Genomic DNA, 26432 nt, shown 5'->3' on the forward strand with positions numbered 1-26432 from the left:
AAGTTCTTTTGTATTGTACGTGCGGTTCCTAAACTTGCTTTTTTCCCGTCCACTGAATGGTACATCTAGGAGCTTTCACCATGTCAGTACAGAGAGCTCTATTCCCTTTTACACTGTTGTAGAAGTAATTTATGGTTTGGTTATACCATGATTTATTTTGCCACTCCCCACTGAAGGAGTTTTAGGTTGCTTTCACATTTTACATCATTATTCAGTGTTGTTTTGAACCCCTTTCGGTTCACCTTTATTTCTCTATGGTAAGTACTGGAAACAAGAATTGCTGGGCTATTGGACATACACATGTTAAGTACTTCTTTGTCATTGTCAGGTTGTGCCCTCCAGACTGTCTTATTATATTCCCTTGCTAATGATTATTTACCTTCTTTTCTCCATAGGCCTTACTAGCATTGGGCATCAGTAAGTCTGTTCAAACACCAGATCCTACTCATCCGTAAGGACGTTGTCTTTATTTTGTTTTCATGTGTTTTGGCAGCAAGTAGTTGAATTATAGAAATCTCTTGCAGTTTATAGACCTGCAGTTTTGCGTTAAAGATTTGGTCATTTCTTCTGCCGTTGTATCTAAAATGCAGGACTCAACCTCTGTGTTAAAGTAAATTCAAGATATAATTTGAAAATGAGGTTCAAATTATTTTTATGCTTTGTAACATAGCAAAGAGATCCTGTCCTCTTTGTATTTGATAGTTAATAACAAAGCACGTGTTTTGATCTTAGAGTTCTGTTTTATTTGGTCAAAGGAGGTATATATATTTCACATTTGGACTAATAGGCCACTCAATCTAAAATTTTAGTGATAATTTCTATTAAATTTATGCTTAATGTATTTTAATCCCCCTGTTGTGATTTGGAAATAGGATTCTATTAATATTTCAAAATTACTTATTTGTAAAATGAGTATGTTCTTTAGGGTGTATTATTTTGAATTATATTAGTTATTTGATACAAAGACTTTTTTTCTGTTGCTTCTACTAACATAACCAGGTGAAAATTTTGAATTCCACATGTATTATTTTGCTTTTAACGAGCTTCTGTAGTAGAATTTGAGCAGTCAAATTTGCCTTAAGGCAAAAAAAAAATACTTTTATTTCCATACAGGAATCTGCCTCTGTGCTTTATATAAATGCCTTTCTTTACTTGAAAGCCAGGCACTCCTGTTTTCATATAAATAATGGCATATTATTGAATATCCTATAACTATCAGTAAGCTCGTACAGAGAACAGCTGCCTTTCTAGTCTGCTAATTACACATGATTATAGTATTTTACTCTGTCAAAAAAAATTTTTCCTGACCAGTTTTATATGCCAAAAATTTTAAAACAGGGTAAAATTTAAAAGTTTTAGGTTGTAAAGATTTCTTCTTAAGATATTTTCAACAACCTACTTTAGTACTGCCCAATAGAATTTTCTACAATAATAGAAATATTTATTTATATCTGTTCATTGTGATAGTCACTAGCTGCATGTGGCTGTTGAGCACTTGAAATGTGGCTAGTGCGACTGAAGAACTGTATTAAAATTTTATCTAGTTTTAAGTAATTTAAATTTAAATAGTCTTATGTAGCTAGCGACTTACATTGGACAGTGCAGATCTACATAGTTAAAAATTTTAGGGACTTCCCTGGTGGCGCAGTGGTTAAGACTCTGCGGGCTCCCAATGCGAGGGGCCTGGGTTTGATCCCTGGCTCAGTACTAGATCCCGCATGCATACCACAGCTAAGAGCTTGCATGCCACAACTAAGACCCAATGCAACCAAAAAAAAAAATTTTTTTAATGAGAATCTCCAAATTCCTTGAAAACACATAAAATGAAAGTAATGCCATTTAATTTAGATCTTAATTTACCTTAACTTAAATAAATAAATAAGTATATCTCCTTTCTTACTTTGAGGGGGAAGCTTTAGAAGAATATAAATTGTTCTAAATCAAGCTGATAGAACACCATCACATCTATAAACTGATAATTTCCTATGGCAAGATTACATATTTGCAAAAAGAATTCAAAAAGCAATTTTAATTCAGAACTCTTGTTTAAATTTGCATCTGCTAGAAGGGTGCCATAGAGTTTGGGTTTGGGAGTAAATTTCCCAGAAAATGCTTTTATTAATGAATGATTCTTTTCCTCTTGTAGTATCCCATATTTTTAAATTTCTTATTACTCAGTATTTTATTGGTACATACAGTAATACAGAATAATGCACACATTGACCAAAAGACTTTAAAAAAACCCTGAGATTTAACAAAAAAAAATTACCATAAAAACACCCAGAAAACTGAAGCTCTTAGTCTTTTAATGATGGTAATTAGTGGCACTTTCCTGGCGGTCCAGTGGTTAAGACTCCGCACTTGCACTGCAGTGCACTGCAGGGGGCGTGGGTTCGATCCCTGGTCTGGGTTTAAGGTCCCACATGCTGCTCGGTGCAGCCAAAAAAAAAAGATAATAGTTAGTTACTGTGTGTTACACTATACAGAAACAGCAAAAAGTATCTAGCGTCAAATTATAAGTAATATAAAAATTATACAAGAAGACAAATATTCAATTAGAAGCTGCATTACAAGTAAATATAAATGTTACCATCTTCATTAAACATCTGAATGCATTTAAAAAATAAATTTTGCCTGCATTTGTGTTACATAAAAGTAAAGTTGCTCTAGTAAATCAAAGCAAATATATGAAAGAGGGGTTAGAAAATACCTGAATTAAATCATATTCACTCTCTTTTTATATAGTTTCAAAGATCTTGCAGTTTTTTCCACTTTAGGTATTGATTTTCTGATTAGATTTGAGTTTGGCACTTACATTTTACTTAAATATAAAATCATAACATCATGATAAGAAGTTTTTTTTTTTCATTGACCTGTTAAACATTTTGAGAGGAAATCATTTGTATTTCTTGTAAACTATATTATCTTTTTTATTTTTCAGGTATGGATTTTCAAATATGCGCTATATTGCTTCACTAATTAGTGGTGTTGGTATTTTCATGATGGGTGCAGGATTATCTTGGTACCATGGAGTCATGGGATTGCTTAATCCTCAACCAATAGAATCTCTTCTATGGGTAATCTTCTCCCCTCCTCCCCCTTCAGTTTTGAAGTAATATGAAATAGTGATTAGGTACAGTAGAATGCCTTTGTCATATTGATGTTAAAGAATGGGACGAAATATACCTTCTTTTTTTTTTTTTTTTTTGCGGTATGCTGGCCTCTCACTGTTGTGGCCTCTCCCGTTGCGGAGCACAGGCTCCGGACGCGCAGGCTCAGTGGCCGTGGCTCACGGGCCCAGCCGCTCCGCGGCATGTGGGATCTTCCCAGACCGGGGCACAAACCTGTGTCCCCTGCATCGGCAGGCGGACTCTCAACCACTGCGCCACCAGGGAAGCCCGAAATATACCTTCTTGACTGTAATATAGGGTTATGTATCTGTAGTTGTGTTTTTTAGAGTGTGACTGGACATGACCTCTAAATCCATGTGATTCAGTGATGTTGAGCAAGAGTATCTCTGTAGGTACAGTTGTTAAACACTTCGTCCTTGGTTAAAATCTTGGGCAATTCTGTTAATTTCTGCTGTTACTTTTGAAAAGCAAGAAGACCTCTGTTCACTTTTAGTCCCAAGAATAAATGTCCTATCAGTAGTTAAAATAACCCTTCCTTTGTAACAGTCATATGTTAGAATTTTATTTAAAGTTAAACCTTCTCCTTTCCCTCATTCTGGTAGGAAGCCTACATTGAGAGAATGGGAGTGTGGTTCCCTTCTGTATTTTTTCACTTAAGGGCTTCTCTTCTCTCCTACTCCATAGATTGCCTCTGGCAGCACTGAAGGTAGAGATAGGGGACAGAAAGGTACTACTTTACTGGCACCAGCGTCATCTTGCACTGGTTTCCACTGGCCTTTGTAGATACTTAAAGCTGTCTTCTTTTCCTCTCATGGAAACTTCTTGGAGATTACTCTGCTTGGCAGCTCTGATTGTAGCTCCCTTGACAAGTGCAAATTGGGCATGTGGCACCCCTGTCAGCTTCTGTATCTCACAGTGTAGCTCCAGACTATTTTTGCTGATGTTGCCAGTAAGATTCAGTGGAAAGAGCCTAGAATTGAGTTAGGAAAACCTGTATTCTAGTTCTTATTCCAATACCATTTCTATTTACTCAAGCAAACCACACAGCCTTGGAAATCTCAGTTTCCTTGACAGAATTAGAAGAGTGTTGGACTGGGTTCAAAATTTTTAAACCTCTGTTTCAGGGAAGCCTAGGGTTCCGAAAAGGTAATATTGAAAATTCTATAGATATTTGATTTGAATTTCACTTAAAATTTTAAAAAATTTGTGTTAATTATTTCTATATATCTTGGATTAAAGCTATTCTTGGTATCTTTATCTAATTCAAGAGTGTCTGGGATTGTAAGGAAAGTGGTATTATCTTCCTCCCCCAAATTGTTTACTTTTTATAACTGCTTATCTTTCTGAATGAGGACTGAGGAAGGATTCTCTTGGTGCTGGGCAAACAAACAAAATTCAAAGTTACTGGGTATGGTTGTGTATCTTACTGCATCTGGTATCCACAACCCTAGATTTCAAATGCTTGTGTTCATTTTGAAGTTCAAATTTTTTTTTTTTTACTAATTAATTCTTTTATATCATGAATTTAACTTTAGTCATGGTATAACATTCTACGCTGGGGGGTGCGTGTGTGTATTACATTTTCAAGTATTAAAAAATGAGATGGCCATCAAATTTTTAACTTTTAATTGTTTCTTCTTATGAAGATACCATCTATCTCGTCCTCATTTGAACTGTTTCCCATCAAAATCCTTATCTGGCTAGGATTTGAATTTATGTTTCCATCTTAAACATTAAGTTTATGCATGAACTGTTGTAATTCTTTAGTGAGATATCAACTTATGCTTTATTTTTATATTTCCTAGGCATATTGTATTTTAGCAGGATCATTAGTATCTGAAGGAGGTATGTACTGTCACAGAATCTTTTTATTCTTAGTAATATATATTCAACAGTCTATTTTTATAGATTGCTAAGTTCTCTTGATTAAAGAAAGCTGTGGAAATAGGAATATACGTTTTATCTTCTTTGAGGGAAGAAATTCTTTGTATAATGAACTATGGTTGTTCCTGTAAGATGGGGCAAGTTTGGAAAAGCTTTTTATTTTGTTCTTGAGTATCATATCATTTGAAATGAAGTATAAAAACATAACTAACTATATACTGAGGTTTTTTCTTTTTTTGGAAAGTAAAAAACATTTTTTTATACAGCAGGTTCTTATTAGTTATCTATTTTATACATATTAGTCTATATATGTCAATCCCAATCTCCCAATTCATCACACCACCACCCCACCCACTGCTTCCCCATTTTGGTGTCCATACATTTGTTCGCTACATCTGTCTCTCTATTTCTGCCTTGCAAACCTGTTCATCTGTACCATTTTTCTAGATTCCACATGTATGCGTTAATAAACGATATTTTTCTCTTTCTGACTTAACTTCACTCTGTATGACAGTCTCTAGGTCCATGGAGTATAAAAACATAACTAACTATATACTGAGTTTTTAAAAATCAGGTTTTAGTAAGTTTATCAGGGAGGACTGTCTTTTTGCAGTACAAATATGTTAATGTTTCTGAAAGTTTCAGCCATAGCAGTATTATGACAGAGAAGTGCTAATATCATGTATGAAACTACCTAATTCACTGCTGTACTCACAGTATGCTTACTTCTAAAACATTGTCATTTTTTATGCATCATCCTTTCATCTTTGGCAGTCTTATAAAATGGTGATAGCACCACCTGCCTCAAAAGGTTGGGAGGATCAAAGTGATTGTGCTTAGTGTGGTGCCTGCCAGCTAGTAGCTGTCTAATAAATTAAGGCTGTTGTGGTGGTAATGATATTTAAATTATTGTGGTTTAGAAATATGGGATTCATTATATCATAATGATTAATTGGGGTCTTGTTAATGACTGGTTTAATATAGAACTTTTCCTTATTGACAGCCCTTAGCATTAAAGTGTTGTGCCTATTTATCTTTTGAGATGCCATCTTTAAAGTTTGGAGGCATGAAGTTTCTTCCTTGCTGATATGAATGCTTTTCTTTCAGCAACACTTCTTGTTGCTGTAAATGAGCTTCGTAGGAGTGCTCGGGCCAAAGGAATGTCACTTTACAAGTATGGTATGTATTTTAGAAACCTAGGTGTATTATTTCATCTTCTTTGTTTCCTTAAAATTGCCTAGTGCTATTATTGCTTTGTTCCATATAGATGTGTACAAAATATATCTCAGTGTCTTCCCTATGTGGCTCTTACTTATATATCAGCTCTTTTAAAAAGAGAAATGTAGTGTAATTTGAACAGCAGTACTTTATATTTGGATTTAACTTATGTGAACTACAGTATTTCTGTGTATGCTTATATAACTTGAGAAAGTAATTTGACTTTAAATATCTGTTATTGTTAACATTTAAACCAAGAAATTATATTTATATTGAACAGGTCTTAAAAATCAGGATCTCATACATTTTTTAATCTTAATTTTTTTGGCTGCACTGCACGGCTGAGTCATCTCAGTTCCCTGACCAGGGATTAAACCCTAGTCACAGCAGTGAAAGCCTGTAATCCTAACCACTAGGCCACTAGGGAACTCCTTCTTAATCTTAATTTAATTAAATTAATGGATACTTATTAAAATGTTATCTGATAGTATTAAATTAAGATTTCAAAAGTTTCTTTTCTTGTCTCTACCCCAATGATTAAGTAATGGAAAGTCGTGATCCTAGTACAAATGTTATATTATTGGAGGATACTGCAGCAGTGTTGGGAGTGACAATAGCAGCCACTTGTATGGGCCTTACTTCTATAACAGGTAAATATTTCTCAAATTACAGGTGCTTTATTTGTGCTACTAAAACAATTCTCTAATATGCGGGAATTTTCCTTTATATCATTGAATAATTTTAAGCCAATAGATTGTTAAATGTGAATTTCATACTAACCATTTGTTTGTATAAGACAAATAAGATGGTAAAAGTGTTCAGATTTTTGAATTAGAAATTTCTTAGTTAGAAATAAAGAAGCCTGCTAATAGAGCATTTCTGTAATGCTCGAAGCCTTTCTAGCTGTGACTTAATAAGTTACACAACTGCACAGAGCTTTAAGTTCTTTACCTATAAAGATATTAATAATATTTGTCCTAGTGACCTTGCAGGTTTAAGATAATATATGAGAGAGAACTTTAATAAACTCTGAAGTTTAAAATAAATATACATTGTAGCTCTTGTCCGTTTGTCTTTTTCTATTACTACCAATAATAACTGCTGTTGCTTTCCTGTTTCCTTGATTCTTTAGTTGCTTCCATCCTCATTTTGGTAGCTAGATAAATGTTTTGAAGGCCAGTACAGCACAGGCGGATAAGAAGACAAAATCCATTTTATTTTTATTTTCTAAAAAAAAGGAACCATTTAGTATGAAAAGACTCAATTTCTGAGGTTGGAATTCTCTTGAAATGGTACTACCATTCTTACCTGTTTGTCCTAGCGTATTTTAAATAATTTTAGGTGATGCTTCCACAGTTCTGCAGTATTTCTTAAAATAGCCTGAAATATGAATAGGTCTTTCTCATTTTGAATGTATATTTTAAGAGTAAACCAGCATTCTCTGATGTTCACTGTGATCCAAAATATTTCTAATTGTTTTGATCGTTTTTCTGGTTGACCTTACCATTTTAGACATTTTTTTAGACCTAAATTATTACTTAGCAAAATTTTAGGCTTAAGGAAAGTGTGACTTGATAGGTAAGTTGACTTTTAATAGATTTTTTTTTAACGTAGTATTATAAACCAGTCAAATCAAACTTATAAAAAGTTTTGTTTCAAGAAAGTTTCACATTAATTTTTATTTAATTATTTAAATTGTCATTTAAATTAAATAACATGCCAAGAAATAAATAAAATATTTTCCAGTTAATAATTCTGTGATTTCTGTAGGATTATTAATAGATGTATATTTTTAAATGAAAATAATTAATTAAATTTGGATTTCTAAAGAGCAATATTTGATTTTGAACTCTATAATTACAAACTTGCTAGTGGATTATGTTTTACAAATGGATATATTTTTACACTTTAGTAATACAAAATAAGTCATTCAGTTTTTAGTGTTATATTTTGACTAAATGTTAATAAAACTAATGTAAATTGCGATTTTTTTAGTAAAACAAAAAATGCTTTATCAAGCATTAAGAGAGTTAAATTTAATATTGACATTTGATCTTTGGAATAAAAAGACTTTTCATTATAAAAGCCTTGTGTGTAAAATTTATTATAAAGATTTAAAGTATAATATTTATGTCTGTTATATAAATATTAACCTATGCATTCATAGATAATAAATCAACTCTTCTCATTGGTTCTGGAAGAGAATAAAGCCCTAATAACCTAAGGCAAACTTTAGAATCAGAATCATCTGGCAGGATTGGGAAGGCACATAATGCTAGACCCACACCCACCCCACCCCGAACCCCAGATTTCTGATGTAGAAGGTCTTGAGCGAGGCCTGAGAATTTGCATTACTACCGTGTTCTTGAGTGATGCTGACGCTGCTGGTCAAAGGACTGCACTTTGAGAACCACTGCTCTGAGGTAGCCATTAGAGGCAAGGAATTAACTTCTTTTTTTTTTTTTTTTTTTTTTTTAAATCTAGAATGGTACTAGGTATGTATCATTCTTGGTTGAATGAGATAAGAGTACCTCATATAATTTTTTGTATGGCTTAGTTCTTTCACAGAATCTTGGTAAGAATAAGACACAAAAATGGTTATTTCTTTTAGCTTTTGATTTTACAATTATTTTGTCAACTTGAGATAGGAAAAGTGCTACTGATGTATCAAAAAGAAATGGACTCTTCATTGTATTATTAGTATGTCTCTAATTTGAAAATGCTTTGAACCCTCACCCATGTGACCAGGTGCAAGAAACAGATCATAAGTAATTCAACTGTATAGAATAGTAAAACTGTTAGGAGAAAGTCATTAAAGGAATTAGAAATGAATTTACAGTCCCTTGATTTACTAATTCTGGTTCTTTGCTCACTAAAACTCATTGAAATAACAGAAAATGTTAATTTACTGACTTCTTTTGTGCTTTTATTTAGGCAATCCACTGTATGACAGCCTAGGTTCTTTGGGTGTGGGCACCTTATTAGGTGTGGTCTCAGCATTCCTCATCTACACTAACACAGAAGCACTCTTAGGGCGATCCATCCAGCCAGAACAAGTACAACGGCTTACTGAACTCCTGGAGAACGACCCATCAGTAAGGTCAGCTTATTCCAGTGATGCTGTTAAGGTTTACAAAAACGTATTAAGAAATAGAAATGCTTGTTTTGTAAATACTTCCAGAAGAGGTTTTGAATTCCTAGCCTTTAGAACTTTTTTTTGCGGTACGCGGCCCTCTCACTGCTGTGGCCTCTCCCGTTGCAGAGCACAGGCTCCGGACGCTCAGGGTCAGCGGCCATGGCTCACAGGCCTAGCCGCTCCGCGGCATGTGGGATCTTCCCAGATCAGGACACGAACCCGAGTTCCCTGCATCGGCAGGCGGCCTCTCAACCACTGTGCCACCAGGGAAGCCCTAGAACTTTTTAATCTTATTACTTTGCAGCATTGCAACCTACAAGAAAGCAAGTGAAAGCATGTAGGACACTCCCTAAGTTTCCTTTTAAATTTGTATATCTTTAATTTTTAGAATAAGGAACAGTTAGATGATGTAATGGGAACAGAAGTTTGCGAAGTATTTGCCTCGTTAATGTGGAACCACTTATATGAAACCTTCATATTTGTATTTGCCTTATATTTGTATTATAATTCCAAATTAAATATATTAAACTTAAGATTTTTATTCATGGGGATATGATTACCAAGTTGAATATAATTTATACTTTTTTTGAAAATAGACTTCTTGTTTTAGATTATATTAAATGTTTTTTCCATATAATCTTTATCTTTAAATGATATACAAATAAAGAATTGAAGAGTTAGGAGGTAATCAGAAGAGATGCAAAGTTCTATTCTAATAGGACTTTTTATTGAACTTCAGCAGCAGTGTAGTTTCAGAATGAAGGGGAAGGAACAGTCCTTTAAAATCCTGCTTTTGGGGACTTCCCTGGCAGTCCAGCGGTTAAGACTTCACCCTAGTTGGGGAGCTAAGATCCCACATGCCTCACAGCCAAAAAACCAAAACATAAAACAGAGCAGTATTGTGACAAATTCAATGAAGACTTTAAAAATGGTCCACATCCAAAAAAATCCTGATTTTTCTACTACTTACCTACATATGCATATATAAACTTTAAAATAAGAATGTATTTTTCCTAATTAAAATCTTTAAGTTAAATCTTTTAAGAATGACCTCTAGGACTTCCCTGGTGGCACAGTGGTTAAGAATCCACCTGCCAATGCAGGGGACAGGGGTTCGAGCCCTGGTCCAGGAAGATCCCACATGCCGCAGAGCAGCTAAGCCCATGAGCCACAACTACTGAGCCCATGAGCCACAACTACTGAGCCCATGAGCCACAACTACTGAGCCCATGTGCCACAACTACTGAAGCCCATGTGCCTAGAGCCCGTGCTCTGCAACAAGAGAAGCCACCACAATGGGAAGCACACGCACTGCAGTGACGAGTAGCCCCTGCTCACCACAACTAGAGAAAGTCCGTGTGCAGCAAGGAAGACACAACACAGCCAAAAATAAATAAATAAATTAATTAATTAAAAAAAAACAAATGACCTCTATATCTTCAGTAGAACAAATGAGTATGTGCGTAGTAGATTTATATTCTAAGCTCTATATGTTTACTCTTAAGAAGTAATTACCTACTGGATCAAGATTTGAAATTGAGCATTCTTAGAATCAGTATTAGGCTTAGTAACTTAATGTGAGATACTCCATATTAATATCCTTCCCTTGTGATGTCTTTGTCTGATTTTGTTATCAAGGTAATACTGACCTTATAGAATGAATTGGGAAATGTTTCCTCCTCTTCTGTTTTTTTCTATAAACTCCTTAGAAGAGTTTATAAAGAATTGTTATTATTTCTTCTTTAAATGTTTGCTAGAATTCAGCAGTGATGCCATCTGGACATGGGCTTTTCTGCATGGTTAGTTTTTTGATTACTCATTCTATCTCTTGTTATTAGTTTATTCAGATTATCTATTTCTTCTTGTGTCAGTTTCAGTAGTTTGTGTCTTTCTAGAAATTTGTCCATTACTTCTAAGTTATCTAATTTGTTGGTGTACAGCTGTTCCTAGTATTCCTTTGTAATCCTTTTTATTCCTTTAGGTTTGGTACTAATGTATCCTCTTTCATTTCTGATTCTGGTAATTTGAGTGTTCTTTCTTTCTTCTCTTGGTCAGTCCAGCTAAAGATTTTTCAATTTTCTTGGTCTTTTCAGAGAACTAGCTTTTGGCTTAATTGATTTTCTTTGTTTTTCTCTTCTCTGTTTCATGAGTTCCTCCTCTAATCCGTATTATTTCCTTCCTTCTGCTTGCTTTAGGTTTAGTTTGCTCTTTTTCCAGTGTCTTAAGATGGTAGGTTAAGTTTTTTATTTGATATCCATCTTCTTTTTTAATATAGGCTTTTACATTTATAAACATCCTTCTAAGCCCTGCTTTCACTGCATCCTATAAATTTTAGTATGTTGTGTCTTCATTTTCATTCACTTCAAAATATATTCTAATTTCACTTTAGATTTCTTCTTTGGCCATTGGTTAATTAGGGGTGTGTTGTTTAATTCCACATATTTGTGAGTTTCTCAAATGTCTTTGTTACTTCTTTCTTCATTCCATTGTGGTTGCCAAACATTCTTTTTATTATTTCTGTCATTTTAAATTTACTGAGGTTTGTTTTATGGCCTAGCATATGATCTGTCTTGGATAATGTTCCATGTGTACTTGAGAATAATGTATATTCTTCTGTTGTATGGAGCATTGTGTCTGTTAGATTTTATAGTGCTCACGTTTTCTAGTTCCCTGTTGATCTTCTTGCCTAGTTGTTCTATCCATTATTGAAAGTAGGATGTTAAAGTCTCCTGCTGTTATTGTTGAATTGCCTATTTCTCCTTTCATTTCTCTCAGTTTTTGCTTCATGTATTTTGGTACCCATTTGATAGGTATATGTGTGTTTATAATTTTGCATATATTGTTTATAATTAAAGTCTAAAAAAATTTGAAATTTTCTGGAATAGTGATGATCTGTAGATTAAATCGTTGGAAAAAATATATGTTAGTATTCCAGGAAGTTTATACAGTTTTTTAATTAATGTATTAGTTATCTATATTGCTCTGTGACAAATTACCCCAAAACTTTGTGATTTAAAACAACATTTATTACCTCACAGCCTCTGTGGGTCAGGAATCTGGGCACGGTTTACCTAGGTCTCTACCTTAGGTTTCTCATAGACTGCAGTCAAGGTGTTGGCTGGGACTATAGTCATCTCCTGGGGAAGGATCAGCTTCTAAGCTTTCTCATGTAGTTATCAACAGGATTTAGTTCCTTGCCATGTGGGACTGTCCAACATGGTAGCTTGCTTAATCAAAGTATGCAGATTGAGAAGACAATAGATATTGAGTATGAACACGATAAAAGTCACAGGTTCATCATCTAATCTTGGAAATGACATATCATCATTTTGCCGTGTTCTGTTGGTTAGGAGCAAATCGCTAAGTCTAGCCCACAGTTGAAGGAGAGAGGGTTGCACAAGGGCCTGAACACAGGAGGGGGTTGCGGGGGGGTCATTGGGAACCATGATAGAAGCTGCCTATCACAGTTTTCTGTCTGCAGTTATGTGTAAGAACATAGGGAAGAAGTATACCAGAACATTTTTATTAACTGCTAATTAAGCATTAGTCAAATCATGAGTATTTTAAATCTTTTGTTAAGACTGAGTTAGATATGCTTTTTTTAAATGAATAAATTATATAACCTCTTACCAATCTGGACAAGTTCTATTTCAGTCTGGGCATACATAACTTTATAAATATAAAATCATTAATTCTTATTTTCATCTATACTTCTTTATTCACATAGATAAAGAATTTTAGACTCAGTATTTAGTAACTTGCTTAAGATCTCTCAGAAATTAGAGTCAGATGTTTTAAGAGTACTTGGATTCTCACCTAGGCTTGTTTTCACAGTAGGATATCTCTATGTCCTCAGAATTCAGAGTGTTTATAATTTTCTTATGTATCCTCTAAAGAAAAGATATTATAATGATTACTCTAGAAAGAAAGGAATTTCTCAGTAGTTTTCTGGAGAAAATTGATTCCTGAGGATTAGGGCAGGAGGTATGGAAAAGCAATTATGCTTGAGCGTCTGCTTCCTTTTCTGGAAGGCAGAATGGTATAATGGAAAGACCACTAGGTTTGGTGTATCTAAAGATCTGGGGGTGAGTCCTGGCTCTCCTGTTGCCTAGATGAGTTACCTTAGGCAGGTCACTTATGCCCCTCCGGGATTGTTTTATCTGTAAAGTAAAGATGTCATCTTAATCTACTTCATGAATGTCATTGATTAAATGCCTGCTGTGTAATTGGTAGCATATTAAACATTTTATATATGTTGGTTCATCATTCCCCACATCAGTCCCATTAGGTAGTTATTATCAACCTCATGCTTATGGAGTACTTCACAGAGTTGTATGAAGACTTTTAAAGAAGCTATTGAAAAAAGGAAAAAAGGATTATAAGATAAAATGACAACATTGTAGAAAAGCAATTTTTTTTGTTTTTTAGAAAAGCAATTTAGAGTTGATTTTTTAATCCACAAACTATGTAGTTCATATATATACAAATTACCATAAAATAGTATTTATTGTTTACACCTTTGTATGGCATTATGCAAAAAGAGCTAAATGAACATTTGTTGGGAAAATGATAGGTGGTGCTTAATGGCGAACACTCTGAAAGCCATCTTAGTCCATTTTTCATCACTGGTAGTAAAAAACAAGAATTCTAGACTTTTTGCCATGAAAATGTATGTCTGTGTATGTAAATTTGTATGTATTGTTATTGGTTGCAGGGCAATTCATGACGTTAAAGCCACAGATCTAGGATTAGGGAAAGTAAGATTTAAGGCAGAAGTAGATTTCGATGGACGAGTTGTTACGAGATCATATTTGGAAAAACAAGATTTTGACCAAATGCTACAAGTAAGTTAAAGTATTTATTGATTTCTTCTTATATAGTCAAGGGTTATAAAAATTACTTCCCAAGTAAATAAAACTTTTTCTTTTATAAGTCTTAAAAGTCACTTCAGGTTTCAACTGATTCAGAGAGTAGAAGAGGTAACTTACTATTAAAGTGCTTGTTGTGTGCCAGGTGTTTTATATATGTTACTTTATTTACTGTCAACAACCTGTGAGGTAAAGAAATAATATTTTCATTTTTATATATAGGCCAATTCAGGCACAGAAAGATTAAGTAACCTGCCTAAAATTGCAGAGCCATCATATGGAATCAGATGTGAATTCAGATCTCTCTGACTCCAGAATCCATGCTTTTTTTATTAAGAGTACTTTAAAAGAAAATTTATACAGCATAATATAATGAACAGAGCAGAAGCTACCGCTTGCCTTTGTCGAATATTAACATTTTACCGTACTGTACTTGCTTAAGATCTTAAAAAAAGAAAGAAATCTTACAAAAATATTACAGCCCTTGTTTCTCCTTATAGATCCCATTCTCTTTTCTCCATCCCCAGAACTCACAATTATCTTAAATTTAGTACCTGTCATTTCCATTCAGTTTTTTATACTTTTCAACATATTTTTCTTAGCGTAATATGTAACATTTTAGATGTTTAAAAATTGGTATAAATTGTATCATAATGGTTTCCTCTATAAGTTGCTAAACAGCATGTTTTTGAGATTCCTCCTCCGTGTTAATATATATACCTCTAATTAATTTACTTGCTATTTAATAGTCCATCTTACTAATATGCTGCAGTTTGCTTATCCAGTCCCTACTTCACGGACAATTATATTGTTTCAAGTATTAAACTATTGGAAACAGTGCCACAGTGGCATTCTTATAGATGTTTCCTTGTTTGCACGTGCAAGAATTTCTTTAGGGCATTACATAGCTAGATTTAAAGTATAGGTGGGCCACTGGATGAACATATCTTCAACTTCCTTAGATATTGGCAAATTGTTCTCCAAAGTGTGTCAATTTAACTCCCACCATCAATGTATCAAAGTTTCTATTGCTTCACATTTTCGCTAGATTGTATTGACAGAGTTTCGAAATTTTTATCATTATGATAGATATGAAATAGTACCCTGTTGATTTAATTTATATTTCCCTGGTAGTAGTGAGGTTAATAAACATAGAAATTTATTGACCATTGGGATTTCCTGTACTTGCTTTGTTCGCTTAATTTCTGTTATTCTGACAGATTTATAAATGTTTTATTTTTAATATGCTAGATACTAATCCTTCCTCAGTTGTGTATATGCAGATAACTTTCTAGTTTATAATTTATCATTCCACTTTGTTGTTGTACAGAAGACTTAATGTAGTTTTTAATTTTATGTCAAATTTGTAATCTTTCTCTATGCTTTTTATTATCTTTCTTGAGGAACCCTTCTGTATCCCATTATCATAAAAATATTCTGGTTTTCTTCTAAAAATTTTAAGGTTTGTTTTTTACCCTTAGGTTTTCAATCCACTTAGAATTACTTGTTTAATGGTCTGAGGTAGGGATTTAGTAATTTTTTCCTCTAAAAAAATAACTTCCCCAGCACTATTTATTGATTTGTCTATCCTTTTCCCACTGATTTTGCAGTGCTACGGTCTGTAGACCGTTGTACTCAATTTTTTCTCAAATTGAGTTTTGTTTTTGAAATATGTGGTCCATTGCCTATGGCTTGAAAGTTTTTCATTTTTTATTAAACTTAACGGTGTTGGTTATAATTTTTAAAAGAAATTATCAGTGTACCACTATGACTTTCTTAAGAATCTGTTTCATTTTTCTGCTATCATTTTCTTTATAGGAAATTCAAGAAGTGAAGACTCCTGAAGAACTAGAGACCTTTATGCTTAAACATGGAGAAAATATTATTGATACTTTAGGAGCTGAAGTAGATAGGCTTGAGAAGGAACTGAAAGTAAGATATATTCATAATAATAATATAATACAGTGTCAGCTACTTTTTGAGTACTTATCTATGTCAGGTACTATGCTAATTGCATCAGTTGTATGCTTTTATTTTCTCAGTAACCCCATGATGTATCAGTAGTTATGGGCAAGAAAATGATTGGGTTAGAGAAGTTGGATAATATATTCAGGGTAGTATAGGACTTGCGATTTGAACCTCTGCTGTTCAATTTCAAATTCCATACTTTTAACCACTATTCTATACTGCTTGCTTAGTTTCTAAAATAATCGTTTTTTTTCTTGTTTGTTTGTCTTTAAATAAGAAACGTTTCTAACATTTCTAGAGAAAGGTAAAAGGGAAACTTTAGACTCTGTTCTAAAGTTAAAAAAGAGTGTGACCTTAAACATATACATACATACTGCTTTAGCCCGTCTGACATTATTTTATATTTTCTGTTTGTTTCTGTTCAGTTGTAGATCATTACAACCTGTTGGGTTTTTACTGAAATATTACCTAACCAGACTGCCTTTAAAAAAGTGTCAGTGCTCTCAAATTGTCAATTATTGACGTTTGAATTCTAATTGCTTGCAATGAAGAAAACTTGTAAATGATCTTTAACGTTTATAACTCGTTGAAGGCAATGTATTTTCTTTAGCTGATGTTGATTTTTGTTTAATTTTGTTAAAAATTGAAGAGAAACAAAGACAAAAATTGAAGGGAAACATTTCTATCACTATTTTACTATCTTTTAGAATCTAGATATGTGATCAGATTAATAGAAGCACTTCAAAAGAGATGATTTTGTTAATGTTAATATTATAGTTCATGAGCTTATCGGGCATGATTTTCAGAATTTCTAGATGAACAATTCTCGATATTTTGATATTAGGATTCTTAAAAATTATTGAGGACTCAGAGTTGTTTTTAGTTATATTTATTTATATTTACCAAATTATTAATTAAAATTGAGAAATTTAAAAATATTTATTCATTTAGAAAACATAATAAACGTATTTCATGTTAATATAAATAACAGTTTGAAGGAAAGTAACTGTAGTTTCCAAAATGAAATAAATAGAAGAGTGGTATTTTACATTTTTACAAAAATCTAAGACAGCTAGATTATCATTTGTGCTTCTGCATTCAGTCTATTACCATACGTTATTTTGGTTGAAGAATATGAAGAAAAAGGAGGAGCCTTTTTAAGTATTCTTATAGTCTTTCCAGATACTTGGTGTTCTCTTTTAATATTACACCAGAACCTGACAACCGGTAACCTCTTAAAGCATAGTTGTGCTGTGAAATCTGAAGCCATATCGATGAACTTTTCATATACTGTTTGTGAAGTTAGGGGGCACAGTCCAGAAGACCACCTTCATTTCTAACACCAGTTGCAAAGTTCAGGTGGTTCCTAAGACCACCCTCAGGTTTGACAATTCACTAGGAGGACTCACAGAACTCACTGAATGGTTTATTATAATGAAAGGATACAGATTAAAACTAGCCAAAGGAACAGATGCATAGGGCAGAGTTCCAAACCTGGAGTTTCACTTGTCCTCTCCCCATGGAGTCAGGGACGGTGTTATTTTCCTGACAGTGGTGTGTGACAGTTTGCATGGAGTATTGCCAACCACAGAAGCTCAACCGAGCCTTGGTGTCCAGAAATGTTCTTGGGGCTCTGTAGTTGACTGCTTGAGTGGATGACCTTTCATCTCCAGCCTCTCTCAGGAAGAGCCGACACCTTTAGTTTCCACCCGCTTCTGGAGGTAGAGCAGATACTGTGTGGACAAAGATAAACAAAGACATAATTATCAGGCAGAATATTCCAAGGACCTAGAGATTACCTCCCAATAGCCAAGAGCAAAGGCCAGACCTCGCTTTGAGTATGATTAGCAGTCTCCTATACACTATTATTAAAATCTGTTGGTCTGTCTTTATACTCTGATTGAATCTTTTTTTTTAACATCTTCATTGTCTGATTGAATCTTTTTAACCCATGCTTGATTCTTTAACATTATGAATTGGTCATTTGGAAAATACTGGCTCACTGAATATATGCACATCATGCAAATGTCGATACATTTCTAAGTAGTGGGAAGCTGTCAGGCTCATGGTGGTGGATATGAGTTTTTCAACATTCTAATTTTGACTTGAAAGCTTGCATTTTATTATTAGCAACAAATACTGTTGTTTTCCTTGAAGTAGTAGACTCATTTTGTTTATTTCTTAAGAAGATGCCTGCCAAATACCCAAATTTGAATCACCATAGTTTGTTAGTTATTCTTTCAAGTAAAAAGGGTGTTGAGATAAAAACCGTCTGATTGAGCTCATTCAAGCAATCACAGGGATGCTTTTCCTTGTGACAACATCAGACTTCAGCGTGAAGCACAGCTTCCCATTTTGTCACCGAATATTTTTTTAAAGTGTATTCAAGGGTTGAAGTTTAATAAATCAATACTTTTTACTACTTCATGAAGGACATTTTAAAGTGAAACTGGCTTCTTTTAAAAAAACAAAACAAAACTGGGTTGCAATAAAGGAACACAATGACTACCAGTATGATTTGGTGCAAGTTGCCTTGAGTTGTGTGAAGGTGCCAGCAGTTTTATCCATGCCATCAGAGGAAATGTCAGCATAGTAAAAAAAGGCAAAAAGTATCTTACTGTAATTATGAGAATAGTTTTGACCTCGGAGTCCCCCCTGAAAATGTCTCAGTAACCCAGTAATCCTTGAACCATGCTTTGAATACCATTGTTCTCAATAAAATGTGAGATGATTATTTTTTGCAAGGTGATTGGAGAATGAATAAATGTTGCATTTCCATTCTATCTGTTTTTATTTCCCTGGCAAGGAAAATAATGGACTTTTAAAACTATTTTGGCTTTACTCTTTAATAGAAACAGTGTCAGAAGCCGATTTAAGAATAGTTAACAAGTTGGCCATTCTTAATTGTATTTACTCTTATCACAATCAGATATGCTTATTATTTTTTAAGCTAATTTTGTGCTTTAACTAGAAGCTATTAAATCATTAATAGACTGAATTATCTCGTGTTTTTGAATTTGTAAGTCTTTCAAACCAAGAAGCCACATTTTGCCTACACTTTCAGATGGAAACATCCCTAAGGTGGTAATAAGGTAAATTAATCTCAAGTGAAAAGAAAGTTCTTCATAGTTAAGGTACCAGACCGAGAGAATGCATGAAAATAAGCTGATTTTCTTTTGAAAACAAAAACTTTGTAAATTGGTATTTTTGCTCCTTTTTAGTATCTAAGCATAGTTGCCTTCTAAGTTTAAATTTTAATAATTATTGAATTACTTCGGAAGGTCACACTCAGTGATAAAATTCTGCAGGATTATAGCCATCTCTTTGAGTAAATGCCATTGATCTAAGTATTAGAACAGGCGATATTTTTGGCTTGAAGTCTGTAACTTATAGTGCTATGTTACAAATAATAGAGGCTAATTTATAAAGTCCCATATTATAATGTGAAATACATCTTGTTCTTATTTTGAAATTGTTTGAATTGTTAACGTAGATTTTTGTTGTTGTTCTACCTCTATATTCAATCAGTAGATAGAGTCTTGTCCTATATCTCCATGAAGTTTTTTTGTTTTGGGGGAAATAATTCTATCGGAAATTAATTCAGTGGGAAGATGCCATAGCAAATTTCTAATAAATTCCAGTTAAATGCTCTGTCCTTTACCATGTCTTTTGAATCTCTAATTACATCCTCCTGTAGTATTTTCTTTACTTGAGTCTACAGCATTGTAAAATAAATTATGTAATTTGGTTTTTATCTCTGTATAATATGAGTGTTGGAAAAAAATCTGTGATGTGTAAAATATTCCAATTCGCATTGAACAGTGCCTGGGACATAATAGACCAATAAGTATTTGGTGAAAAAATGAATGAAAATTATAAGTTGGACACCAATTATTGACTTTCAGTTCTATTTAACAGTTATATATTCATGAATATATGAATATATTAATTTCTACTATGCACATGATATCTTGTTATACACTAAACATTAAATTTTAAGGATATTAGTCCTATTTCTTTTCTCATTCATTCAGCAAACACACTGTGTGTGTCTGCTTTGTAATGGACACATACATTTTAGGAATTTGGTTAATTTTCTCTCTGAAAACTTGATTTTAAAAAGCAGAGTAAATTAACTTTTTAGTTTCTTTTTCTTAAGATCAGATTTTTTATTAGTACACATTTGTTATATAGTGCTTTTTAGATTGAATAATTTTAAACTTTCCATGAACAGCTAAAATTTTTCAAGTCATATTGGGATGAGTAAGGGTTGATTGGAATGGGAAAACAAAATTCAATTTCATTTCTGTTTGAGGAAGTCTTTTTTATTCCATATTGAATTTAAGAAATTCTAGACAGAGGGAATAGTTTAAGATAAAGAAAACACTGAGAACAAAAGTGTCATCCGCCACCCCCTTGTGGGGTCCCTGGTCACTCTTACCTTAGGACCCAAGAGGAAAGCACCCCTAGGTACAGTTGACCAGTACTAGTTGCAAGAAAAATCCCAGTGCACACTAAACAGAATGAGTGCTGTAGCTGGAGCTACACTCCAGTATTATACCAGGTTTTTGTCTTTGTAATTAAATTTGTTTAATATGAATAGTATGCAAATGTTCCTGGGATATTATTTTTTAAGCTAGGAGTTATTAATCCTGACTGATTATTAGAATCCCTTAGAAGAGCTTTTTCCCCTTGTTGATTTATTCATACGGTTTTTATCAAATAATACACACAGTTTACAAAATCAGAACTGAAAAGCTTATACAAAAGTGTCACCTTCCTCGCCTTCCTCAATCGTTAGTTCTACATTTTAGAGAGAACCATTTTTAATACTTTCAGTATTTTATATTTACTGCCATATTTCTACGTAAGATTCTGGCATTGCTCCTCCTAACTTAAACATTTCCTCTTAGGTAGGTATAGGTTTGGTTATTTTATAAGTCTCTTCTGTCCTGCAGTCTCACAATATCATTATATTCACTTTATTAAACTTTTAATTCCCCCCCCACACATTGTGTTAGATGTCCTTCCTTTGTATCCATAGAGGAAAAATCCCCTCAAATCTTTACTTTGCTCTGTAGTAGGAGACTATTACAATCGCCTGCTTACTTACCTGTATTTCCTCACTAGAGATAAGTTCATTCAAGGCAAGTGCTGTTTATTTCCCATTCATTGTTGTATACTTCAGTGCTTGGTACAGTGTAGGCATATAATAAAGATATTTTTAGGGACTTCCCTGGTGGTCCATTGGCTAAGACTCTGCGCTCCCAATGCAGGGGGCCCAGGTTCGATCCCTGGTCAGGGAACTAGATCCCACATGTTGCAGCTAAAGATCCCACACGTGGCAACAAAGATCCCACGTGCTGCAACTAAGACCTGGAGCAGCCAAATAAATATTTTTTAAAAAAGATGTTTTTCATCGTTAATGAAATTCCTTAAGGTTTTTCACAATCTGGCTTCTGCCTGTCTTTCCAACCTCATTGCTTTTTGCAGCTGCTGTTCTAACTATACCGTACTGCTAGTGCATACTTTCCAGGCTCTCTTGACTTTGCTCATGCTATTTCTTTCGTCTAGTCCCTTTTCATCATCTATCTGGAAAATTCACCGTATTCAAACCTTGTTTAGATACTATATCCTCTGTGAATTCTTTCTGGATCTCATGAGCAAAAGTAATCTCATGTTTTTGTTTCCAGAGTTATTATTTAGTACATTAAAATAGTTAGGAGCCTTGGGGTCTGGAGTCAGGCCTAGAATCTATCCTGGCTCCATCACTTACTAGCTGTGTGACTTTGGACAGGTTAGTTAATTTCTTTAACCTTCATTTTTCCCATATGTAAAATGGAAATAATTGGGTTATTATGAGGATTTTAAAACACACACTTCCCGTGAACCCCCTTACTTATTATTAGCATAGTACTTGACACAAGAGTACCCGCTCAATATATGTTAACTGGTTATTATTATTAGCTATAATGCTTTTTTTTTTTGGCTGTGCCAGGTCTTAGTTGTGGCAGGCAGCCTCCTTAGTTGCGGCTCATGGGTTCCTTAGTTGTGGCATGCAAACTCTTAGTTGTGTTGCGGCATGCATGTGGGATCTAGTTCCCTGACCAGGGATCAAACCCAGGCGCCCTGCAGTGGGAGCGTGGAGTCTTAACTACTGGACCATCAGGGAAGTCCCTATTAGCTATAATGCTTTTGCTCGTAGAGGTTATTCATACACTTTTCTCTCTGGCTAAACTGAGTCCCTCAGGGTAAGGAGCAGAGTCTTATTTAATAATCATAGCTCTACTTTCTAGCACAGTGCTAGATCAAGACTATATGGATTGTTACTAGAACATATAAAATAAGTTAATATCAGTTTAGTCTTTCAATTATTATTATTGCTTTGCAGTGATTTTCACCACAAATGAGCATATTTGCAGTGCTTTGCAGTGCTTGGCACATACTAGATTCTTAATCCATTATTGTATTAATGAACATATGGACAAAACTCAGGGAGGCTGGACTACTTACTATATATTTTATAGTGTATAACTGGTCTATTCATCTATTGATCTTATGTTTTTCCCTCTGTAAATATTTCTCTTGCTAGTATGCTACAATGAAATAGTTTGACCAAATGTTTTCATTGGCTTTAGTGACCAAAAGGAATAAAAGGAAACAGAAAATTGTCTTTTGCTATTAATAACGTAGCGGTGATTTTTTTCCTTCCAGAAACGAAATCCTGAAGTTCGACATGTAGATCTGGAGATATTATAGACTTGATGGAATGAATCACCTTGGAGGGAGTCTTGGAAACAAGTTTGCCAAGACTGCTTTCCCACACTGAAGGAGTCAATGCCATTCAGAAGCCGTTTTTTGTTTTGTTTTTTAAGATGGAGGAAATATTTATGTAAAGAGCAATTCAACAGTCCACAGAACTAAAACAACTTCTTCTAAGAGACATATTACAAGTTGAATCAATTTGGAAATCGTGTTTTTATGTTTCAGCAGGAAACATTTTGGTTACTTAAATTGTTCATAATTTCTCATTTTAGCCTGTCATTGTGTATTGTACCTTATAATCATGTTTCCTTTCTTCACATTGGTAAAAAATAGGCAGCATCTGTAAGATTATGATTTTTAATTTTATTGCCAGTGAAGATTTCACTCCATCAAAACCTGTCAATCTTGAACATTCTGGCTAAATCTTGGTTTGCGGTTTTTAAAACAGTCACTCCATTTCAAAGTCTGTCTTTCCTTATAGAATGTAGACATTATTTTAACGTACCTTGTGTTTTTTGCCCTGAGCACGAAGAGGAACACTTTCCTAACCTAGTTATCCATAACGTTCATTCCAGAAAGGGCTTTGTTACTGAATGGAAGGAAGAGATTTCAGTACACTCTTTTTAGGTCATGCTACTTGCCATTTTGTAAAATTTCTTTTCTCTTCTTTGCTTTTTTTTCCTTATTTAAGTTTCCTAGTGATAGGAAATATAAAATAGCCCTAGATATTTCCATGGGCCAGTGTGATGACTGGTTTCTTGTTTTTGTTTTTTAACTGGCTTCAGTCCCATAATGTGTATTTACTAGGAGATAATGCATTTATAAGCATTTTAACATGTAAAGTGGACTAGAAATATTTATAATTTCACAGACAAGACAGCATTTTATTTTTAATTTATTTTAAAAGAGGCACTACTTGTGTAAATCTGAACTGTGGGATAGTTCTTGCTTTGAGAGATAGAGAAGTAAACCTCTTATGCAGAAACTTGTGGCCATGACTTTTGTATAATATCATAAGACAGTAGTGTGTCCGTAACATGAGTTTCTTGCAGTTACAAATGGGCATTTAGCATAATGTATGATTATAATATTATGTGATAAGTAGCTTTCTAATGATCATAAGGTATCAAGATGAAAAAACATGCAATTCAGTAATTGAAAATTTAGTGCAAAACTACAGCTGTGTCTCCATTCATCAAAAGAATTCATATGCACTTTAAATTGTTCAGGTACCAGTGAGCATTGTCCATGCAAGAGTGGTAGCTGGGTGAATAATCTCTTTGCTGGGTAAGTGAGTGCTTAAGAACCTAGGTCAGTGTCTAAAAACTTACTTAGATTGAAGTTTATGAGTTATAGCAAGTTATAATGCTGGAAACAAAAAATAAACATTTGATTAAAGGGTTTGTAATAGTAATTTTTTGATTCAGAACTGTTATTTACTGGAAAATTGTGAAAATTTACATTGGTGTACACTTTTTGCCACTACAAAACATTTTGTGTGCTGTACATTTTAAGTGAAATAACATTCCAATTTTATTTAAGATATGAAATTGTTTTATACATATATATGTACATACACACACACAATTTGTTCTTTTTTTTTTTTTTTTTTTTTTTGGCGATACGCGGGCCTCTCACTGTTGTGGCCTCTCCCGTAGTGGAGCACAGGCTCTGGACGCTCAGGCTCCGCGGCCATGGCTCATGGGCCTGGCCGCTCCGCGGCATGTGGGATCTGCCCGGACCGGGGCATGAACCTGTGTCCCCTGCATGGCAGGCGGATTGTCAACCACTGCACCACCAGGGAAGCCCAATTTGTTCTTATGGTTTCAAATTCTTCACTCCTACTTTTTAAAAAACTTTTTTACCCATTATAATTAACTCCACTTTCTGTGTCTTCCTCCTTCCCCTTTCCCACCTGCCATTTTGTTTATTCCATGTCAGTGTGCCATGTGGGAAGGTACCAAATTATATCCAATTTCCTCCTAGTAAAATTACTCTAAAAATTTTCACATGGTTAGACAAGAATATTAACTCATTTAAAAAAAAAACTCAAAAGCTGATGTGCAGTAGTTATTCCAAATGGTAGATTTTTTTAAAGGACTCCCTGAAAGAGGCCAATTCCTGATATTTCTTTGGGTTTTCTAACCTTATTTTGATTGAAGTCATACCTATTCTTAAATAAAAATTGAAGGCTTATGTTTCTGTCCTTTCACTGCAGTTCTGTTCTGCACTGATACCTTAAAGTTTAAGTGAAATTTGACATAAAGAAGTACAGCCTATCTAGGAATTTAATGTATGACATCACTGGTCCGTTTTTTTTTTTTTTCCTTCCTTTTAAACTAGAGTCAAGTTTGAATTTTGAAACCAGGGAATTTGGTTCCCTTTCTTTAAAAATAAGATAATATCTAGTTGTTTAGGTTTCTTATTTTTGTTTTTTTTCCAAATTAATACTTCTTACTTTGTCTTACCCTTATGCGTAGTGTTCGAATATTTAAGCATATAAATCTTAATATTTTTAAGGAAAATAGCTTCTGTAGTAGAATAATTGCAAAAGTAATGTTGGACAGAGAAGAGGTCAGTCAAGGCCATGACTCCTGTTTGTATTAAGCTGAAATCTGGAAACCAGCAAAGGTGAAGTATATTTGTTTTCAGCTCTGGCTGTAAGTAACAGGCCCCAAACTGGAAGCTGGCACATTTTTTAGACCATGGCAGATGGGGGATGAGGGGTGGAGATCTATTTTTAAGTGGACCATGTTGGTGGCCAGTAAGTAGTATTCAGTTCCAAAGAGGGAGATTCCTGAACATATACTGAGGAAACTGTAAGATAGAATCAGATTGGAAATTTTTCAGGTTTTTTCAAAAACAGTTAATATCTGCATACATCCTCCTACACACCAAATAACCCAGAATAACAAAAGGGCATTAGGCTTGAATTTTGGTACTTTGGATACTGATTTTTGCTAAAATTATATCATATAAAGGAAGCAGCTTAAGTTTTAAATGTGATAACTTTGGGGTAGAATGCTAGGAACTACAGAAAATTGCACAGGCATTTGGAATTTATACTATTGTTCTTAGATGCATTTGTCAAGCTTTGGCATTTCTTTTAAATGTGATGACCCCCAATTTGCCAAACTGTCAGAAGTCAGTGAAGCAAAGAATTGAAGATAAAATGTTGATTCAAAGATTGTCCCCCCTAAATCCCTCATCCTGGTCTCTGAAATGGAAGTTGGGAAGGCATTTATGTAGAAGATTGGTCTGGCAGCCTTTATATTTGCATTTAAGTTTACTAGCATCCCTAATCTTGGTTTTGTGGAAAAGAGAAAATTTTTGTTTCTGTTACATTGTATTTCATCTGTCTGATTTCTGTGGCAGGTTAAGATTTTCCTGGTCCATCAGGCTGCATTTTTCCTTAATAAATGCTGTATGTAAATAAGAGCAGTTCACTTCTTAGTTTGGGAT

At 34.0% G+C, this 26432-nt stretch overlaps 1 protein-coding gene across 2 annotated transcripts in view; it reads left to right on the forward strand.

Moving 5' to 3' along the window:
• Positions 1–25903, forward strand: part of SLC30A9 (solute carrier family 30 member 9) — a 74218-nt gene extending 48315 nt beyond the window's left edge. The window contains exons 10-18 of one of the 2 annotated variants that reach the window (XM_082838551.1): positions 396–451; positions 2942–3077; positions 4937–4976; positions 6123–6194; positions 6776–6883; positions 9168–9333; positions 14084–14213; positions 16056–16169; positions 22920–25903. In XM_082838551.1, the coding sequence (XP_082694677.1) occupies positions 396–451; positions 2942–3077; positions 4937–4976; positions 6123–6194; positions 6776–6883; positions 9168–9333; positions 14084–14213; positions 16056–16169; positions 22920–22964 (867 nt within the window). In that variant the 3' untranslated portion in view covers positions 22965–25903. The remainder of the gene's footprint in view (positions 1–395; positions 452–2941; positions 3078–4936; positions 4977–6122; positions 6195–6775; positions 6884–9167; positions 9334–14083; positions 14214–16055; positions 16170–22919) is intronic. The other variant, XM_082838552.1, reaches the window with a different exon arrangement.
• Positions 25904–26432: the final 529 nt, after the last annotated feature.

This window comes from Leucopleurus acutus (assembly GCF_964270905.1).
Source record: "Leucopleurus acutus genome assembly, chromosome: 4".
NCBI classification, from domain to species: domain Eukaryota; kingdom Metazoa; phylum Chordata; class Mammalia; order Artiodactyla; family Delphinidae; genus Leucopleurus; species Leucopleurus acutus.